Source organism: the organism of the source record quoted next, unplaced genomic scaffold (assembly GCF_019419815.1).
Source record: "Pyrus x bretschneideri cultivar Hongxiangsu unplaced genomic scaffold, Pyrus_bretschneideri_v1 Contig1, whole genome shotgun sequence".
Taxonomy (NCBI): Eukaryota; Viridiplantae; Streptophyta; class Magnoliopsida; order Rosales; family Rosaceae; genus Pyrus; species Pyrus x bretschneideri.
Genome location: NW_025999390.1, coordinates 13,973,264 through 13,980,852, shown reverse-complemented (window position 1 = coordinate 13,980,852; position 7,589 = coordinate 13,973,264). Strand labels below are relative to the sequence as shown.

The 7,589-nt window shown below is 35.5% G+C and overlaps 1 protein-coding gene across 1 annotated transcript; it reads left to right on the top strand.

Annotated features, from left to right (window-relative positions):
- The first annotated feature begins 6,180 nt into the window (after positions 1-6,180).
- Positions 6,181-6,980, top strand: LOC103950238. Its single transcript, XM_048570409.1, has one exon. The coding sequence runs from the start codon at positions 6,195-6,197 to the stop codon at positions 6,822-6,824; it is 630 nt and encodes a 209-aa protein (XP_048426366.1). The 5' UTR covers positions 6,181-6,194; the 3' UTR covers positions 6,825-6,980.
- The last annotated feature ends 609 nt before the right edge of the window (positions 6,981-7,589 follow it).

Here is a 7,589-nt window from a genome sequence, read left to right as displayed (position 1 = left end):
TACTTCTTCTTTTTTAGGTGTAAAATTTTACTATCAAATTTAGATTGAGATTTTGGTACATAAAGTTCCTTCTATATCACTAAAGAAGCCTAGGTAGGCTAAAGTACATCCAACTCTGCAATACAAAAGGAGAAAATCATCTCTTTAAGTTTCAAGACGACTGAACTTCCAATATTCGCAAGCGATGCAGCTTCTTCTTCTTTCTTCTCGTTTTTTTCTTTTTGTAGACTTCGTCGCTTCCCTGTGTTCCATCACGCAAGTATGCTTGACACCATAGCCATTGTAACCTTCCACCAAAGTCCTCACCATCTCTCTGTCATTAGAACTCATTAATTAAATTCGTAATCGCCTACATACCACCCACTGGTGGGAATTAAAACGGGGAAAAAATGTAGAGCCCTAACAACCAAAATGACAACACTTATGCATGTCATGTCATGCATGACATGACAAGTGATTATGTACTTGTGTATAACATGACAAATGACATGACATGACAAATGATTATTTTTTCTTGATTGTCATGACATGACAATCGAGAAAAAAAGCTCAGTGATAAGCAATTGTACATGTCATGTCTCTAATTTCCTACATTAAGATTATAGTGAAAAAAATTAGAGAAACAATTAGCATAAAGAATACCAAGTTATTATTTACTACAGGGGTGGAAAGATGTTGAGTCATTGCATAACGGTGTGAATTCGAACTCCTTTAATCGGTAATCTAACATCTAATCTAACAAAATCTATAATTTAACAAAAAAAATTGCATATAGAATAAAAAGACCGAAAAAAAACACACACATATATACATATGAAGCTATTATAAACAGTCGAACAAAATGGTTTTGATCGCTTTATTCATCTTGAGAGTGGCTTTTGATCTCACCAACCCTCTTACATATTCCTCTTGCAAACAACAGTACATAGAGAAAATGGTTGTTAAGGGTCGTTTAATAACAATTGGGTTTCTAGTTTTTTTGTCATTGGGAAAACATGATTGAAACGAGAGATGAATAAGAGTGGAGCAATGATGTTAGAGAAGAGAAAAAGAAAAAGAAAAAGAAAACTAAAAACTACTTTAAAGTTGCTTTACTTTCTTTAATAAAGAGGACAAAAGGCTGCAGTAGTATTTAAACTATATATTAATAAAACACTCATTGTCAATTAAAATTTTATAAAATTATCAGTTTAATTTTCTAATTAAAACTGAACATGAATAAGTAAAATGAGCATAAATGTAATTTCACACAACCAAATTTTGCTGTTTTTGTTTTTCAAAGTCACATCTATATGTAATCTTAACATATCTCTAATTAAAAACTTAAATAATAATAATAATAATAATAATAATAATAATAAACTTCTCACTCCCATATTCTCTATCACTCTCTTCCTCTCTTCTTCTACTTCAAAAAAAAAAAAAAAAAAAATTCACACACACTTGCCCATATGCGAGTTATGGAAGAAGAAAATCAAACTTAAGACTTGGAGGACATGAATAAATATTTTTAACCAACTAAGCTACAAATTTCTTATATCTTTTTCATCTTCCTCTTTAAATGAAATAAAAAGAAACGGCTAGTTATAAATAAGTTAAAGTTTAGGTGCAACGACAATATCTTAACTAAATTAAAGTTTAGGTGTTGCGATAAATATCGTAATTAAGTTAAAGTTTGATAGCACCGACTATTATTTCTTCATAAAATCAGCAATTGTCTTTTCGTAACCTAAAATTTACTATAAAACAAATGAAAGTGCCACTAAAATGCAACTTAATTACGATACTGTCAATGCAACCAAACTTCAACTTGTTTACGCTATTACCACTTAGTATTACGGTGTAGTGATATTCCTCTTTATTTGTAAGTGAGAGGTCTTAGTGTGACATCCCACATCGTCCAGGGGAGTGATCCTTAAATGTATATTCCTATCCCTACCTAGCACGAGGCCTTTTGGGAGCTCACTGGTTTCGGGTTCCGTAGGAACTCCGAAGTTAAGCAAGAATGGGGCTAGAGCAATCCCATGATGGGTGACCCACTGGGAAGTTGCTCGTGAGTTCCCAAAAACAAAACCGTGAGGGAATGGTAAGCCCAAAACGGACAATATCGTGCTATGGTGGTGGAGCGGGTCCGGGAAGTGATCCGCCCTGGGCCTGGGTGTGACAAATTGGTATCAGAGCCTATCCCTGGCCGGAAATGTGCTGACGAGGACGTCGGGCCCCTAAGGGGGGTGGATTGTGACATCCCACATCGCCCAGGGGAGTGATCCTTAAATGTATATTCCTATCCCTACCTAGCACGAGGCATTTTGGGAGCTCACTGGCTTCGGGTTCCGTAGGAACTCCGAAGTTAAGCGAGAATGGGGCTAGAGCAATCCCATGATGGGTGACCCACTGGGAAGTTGCTCGTGAGTTCCCAAAAACAAAACCGTGAGGGAATGGTAAGTCCAAAGCGGACAATATCGTGCTACGGTGGTGGAGCGGGCTCGGAAAGTGGTCCCCCCCCCCCGGGTCAGGATGTGACACTTAGGTTCAATTATCTCCGAAGGTGAATGTAAACCATATTATTGCTAGCTCATTGTGAGGCTTAGCCCACTCCCCCACCCTCTTAACTTAGATAGTATTGTTTATTTAAAAAAAATTGTTAAAACTCTTTTTTTATTGTGAAGTCTTTTTTATTATCACTTTTTTTTATATTATTATTACAAATGATATTACTACTTTAAGGTATATCAAAAAGGCAACTGGTAGATTGCTTTAGTGGATTGTGTCTTTCTTTTCAATACACAATGTCTTTGGTTCAAAACTCTCCCTGCTTTCCTTAGTCAAGCTTATAATAGTAATTTCGCTTATAACAGAAAAAAAAAAAAAATATATATATATATATATATATATAAACAAAATTAAGGGAGGGAAAAATTTTAAATCTGGAATAGAGTAGGGTGAATAAAAGAACTCTATACCGTATACATAAGAGCAATTCAGTAATTCGCCGCTTATCAAGATTCTTAAGCCTTAAATTTAGTAAATTATTGATAAAAGATGTATCATATGTTTGATTCCCCTCCGCAAAACAATAAAAATAAATAAATAAATAAAATACACCATCGTTGTGCAAACCCGCTTTTGTATTCGGCATGGGGACTCGGGGCTTAAATCACCTGATCCACTCCAAAACTCTTTTTCTGATTGAATCCTTTCTTGGCCCTTCTTCCGTATTTGTCTTTCGGGCTTTCTAAGCTCTATCGCTTGTCATCAACAGATAATATTTGGCTGTTCTTATGTGTAATAGGTAATGTGTTATTTATTTTATTTTCTTATATAAAATACATTTACATTAACAGGTAAGGGAATTAAAGTCTTCATCTACAAAGTTTGAATATAAATCATTGAACTGTAATACTAAGTGACACAAACAAAATTAGTTTTTTTTCTTCTCAGGTAGAAAAAGATTAGGCGAGATTATCTATTCGACAATAGTTGTGTGCGAGACACCTACCTCCCCGAAAAGAAGAGGACCATTGCACCTAGAAACCTCCCGCATATCCCTTTTCCACCAAATTTGTTGATAATAATGAAAGTAAACGAAAAAAATACAAGCTGGGGGACTATGCCAAGAAGCCAAAGACAACATGATCAACGAAAACGATAATAAGAACAAAATGAAATGTCATGAGCACGGGCAAATGCAACAAAATCTAGAACCGTAGACTAATAAGCATTTTGCCCCAAATTAAGCTAAAGCTTCTGCAACTTGATTTCCTTCTCTATAAATGTGTACATATGCATCGCATGACGAAGCCACCAAGGACAATTCATTTAAATCTATCATTAGAAACCAAGGACCTCATTAAAAGCGTTAAAAAGATAACGATTACTTTTCTTTTTTTTTTGGGTATACGTGTGACTTGTCAAACTATTGTTTGTACATAAAGTAAGGGAATTGTTATTAGCACTCCAAAAATCTCATTCTACACTTCTCACAAATGTATTTTTCTTTCTAATTATAGAAAGTTAGGAATGCCAAATGAGATTTTTGAAGTGCTAATAACAATTCCCTAAAGTAATTGCTTAAAAGATAGGCCCATCAATTAATCATGACTTCCCCAACCCTATCAGCTTTGGTGCAGGGTGGACCAAGGAGTTTTGGGGATGAAGGACAAGTCACCTAGGATTCGCTCGGGAAAACAAAGTTTTCTCGATGTTGTTAATTGTGGATTCACTCATACGACTAAGCTAAATGTTTGATTTTAGAAGGAGAAATAACCCACTTCAACTGCAGAAGACAAATGTGTGTTTCTTAATTAATCAAGTCTGCACACACAAAATTTGATTTGATGCACGATTTGTTGCGTTGGAAACTAGACTCCCAGAAATTTCGGGTGATATATAACTCTTCAAATGAAAATCACTCACTTCAATTGTACAAGGCATATATTAATATGTTTCTTTACTAATTAATCAAGTCTGCCATTCTAGGCATTCTAATACACTTTAAAAGGCTTATAATATTATATAAACCTCTTCTTTCTATGGGACTCTTACAAGACTTAACAAATTCCTAAGTGACAACATTTTAAGTTTAATTAAACCTTATACTCCCCATACAATTGGTTGTCATTTAATGGACTTTGTGTTCTGCATCAAGCTTAAACATTTTAACAAGATATCTACCAGATCATCTTTACCTAACGCTACTCTAATCAATCACAACCACCAATTAGTTCCCTCAGCATTCATATCTTGCATCCTAATTAGGCCCAAATCTTTTTCATATACATGTAGCTGCATGGATATATAAGAAAGGTGAAGTTCGTAAAGTGAAGAAAAAAAAAAAAAAAAAAAAAAAGGTTACGTACCATCAGCGTAAAGGTACCTTCATGATAAGGCAGTGGAATTCGAAAGCTTTAACCAGCTACATTTATCCGAATATAAGTATGGAATGTGAACACTATACAATCTTGTTTCGTACCAAAGTTTGCATTAAAAGGGCAAGCCAATATTTTAACGTACGTTAAAGGAAAGAAATGAGAAAATTGTAGCTCTTCAAGAAAATAAATGGATTGCTGAGAAAAAAACTGATCAATCATGTAGGTACAAATATTTTGGTACAAAAAAGTTAATATTATATATTTTGACACAGTCATTTTTGTACACTTATGTATTTATATATTTTTGTATCACAAATTTCTTTTAATATTTTCTCATTTATGTTCATTTATAATTAAAGAACTAAATATGTGCATATTAATAAAATTAAAATTTAATGTGGAGACATTAAATAAAAATACACATTAAATAACAAAATTGAATATAAATTTTGATAAAAGTACACTTCAAGAGATTAAGTTGAATATGTAATTTAGCACCAGATTTTTTTTAAAATTTTAATCTTTTGTAAGAACTAATGTTCAAAAACCCTTTTATTTTTTCTATATTCTATAATTTGATATTACCTAAGAAAAAATCGAACACAAGACTTCTAATGTAGAGGTTCGTACTATTAAAAACTGTGAGCTTCAGTTCTTTGCTTACGAGAATATATAATTCCATGTATAATCTTTCAAAAAAAAAAAAAAACAGCGTACTACATTATTAAAATTAAAATCTATGTGACTAACTTGAAATAACGGAACATTCCTAAGATTTATGCGTGGTTAACCGAAATGACTGCCAAAGCCTATGAACCACAAGCATGTCTGGTATCCTACAATTTTCTATCAGTTTCCAGACCATTCTATTTTTAGCGGTGAGCATGAAGGCGAGGGTTTGCTGCTCACTGTGGGGTTCACGAAGGGAAGACGAAACTTGGTTCCTAGCGAGACACGTGTCAATGGATTCAATCAAATCAAGTGGTGAAAAAATGCGGTATAAAAATTCGCATCTTAGCTCTCGATTCCTGGCATCTCTCTATCGAGATCCAAACTGGACAGGGCCTAAAGAAAACCAACGGCTCACATTCTCCCTCGCCCTCTCTCTCCTTCCCCCAATAAATTCACCGCCACCAGAGAACAACACCTCGTAAGCTTCACAACTTTCACAAACCTTAAACGAACACCAAAATAAAAGCCCTCCTCTGTCTCTGTTTCGCAACCTTCGATTTCAATCATGAACGTGTTGGATTCTAATCTCGAAGCTCTTGCTTTCAATTACTTGAGCTTCGGATTGTTCACAACAAACATTCGATTTCAATCATGAACGTGTTGGATTCTAATCTCGAAGCTCTTGCTTTCAATTACTTGAGCTTCGGATTGTTCACTGTTGTGAACAATCTGTGGACTTGGGTCGCCGTTTTGACCGCTGCCGTTAGCTTCTGGGGGCTCAGACCCAGAGCCGCCGCCACCAGGGCCATCTCTTCTTCTTCCGCATTGAAATTCCACTCCCAACCTGCCATTTCCGACCTCAGCTCAAATGGGTCGTCGCCGGTTCCCGAGATAACTCAGTCAAATTCCGCGGCGAAGAAGGTGGAGCCACCATGCTTTGTTCCAGCATTGGCCAAGTTCGATGACAGCAGAGTGCAGCTGACAAAGGGTTCGAAGTTTGCGGTGTATTTTGAGGATAGTAACGTTGAGAGTGACCTGATAGCGACCTCATCGCCGACGCCGGAGGAGGATGAGACAGAAGAGAGCGGCAGCGATGAGGTGGTGGCGGCTAATTGGTGGGAGGATGTTTTGACGTTGAGAACGGGAGAGATGAGCTGCTACAGGTACCAGGACTTGACGGAGCTTAACGGTAACGTCGTTAGATTATGGGATGATTACACTAAAATAGTTGGTGAAACCGCGTCCCGCTCAGCAAAACCAAAGCGACGTGTCGTTTGGTAGTTAGATTAGCATGTGGTTTTAGGCTTTATTATGCATCAAGGTCTTGGGATTGAAGGTTCGAAGAAGAACTTGTAAATACATTTTGTTGGGTTAAACATGATTAATAAACTCAAATCAATGCAAATTGCAACGCTACTTGTTGCATTTTTTATATAATTCCTAGTTGATCTCTGATTTAATTGTGCATGCCCGTGTGCCTATTATAAAGTATAGGGTAATGTTAGTTACGTCAAATTCTTAAAACAAATTTACAAATAAAATGATGTGTCATCAATAAAAACACATTAATCAATACTTAAGTAATAACTCAATCATCAACAGCAACATCATTTGGTTATAAAATTTGATCTCTCTAACATTACTTTACAATATATAGAATTGGCAGCTGGTTGGATGAGGAGTGTTTGCAAATTGATGTAAGAATTGGCACTATCCGATGTTCCATTATTGCATGCACATCAAATCGCTTCTGTCTCTATTATTGGACATATAGGTTTCGGTTGTATATCTTCTTGTATTTACTAAGTTATGTAATTGGTTAACGCCATATATTATTGTGTCTATCATATTGTGTGGGATAATCAATCAGTTGTATGTCTTCTTCCGTTGTCAACAACGAGAGAGTTTGTTTTATAATCAATTGTATATGCGCTTGTACCTACTAAGTCATGTAATATGTTAACAACCTTCGATTCTCAACCACAAGAAAGTTTGCTTGATAATCGGATGTTGATCCTCTTGTGTATACCAAGTCGAGTAATGAGT

Bases quoted from the DNA above. Each gene is read 5' to 3' on its own strand.
- LOC103950238 (XM_048570409.1), top strand. From the start codon at position 6,195: ATGAACGTGTTGGATTCTAATCTCGAAGCTCTTGCTTTCAATTACTTG.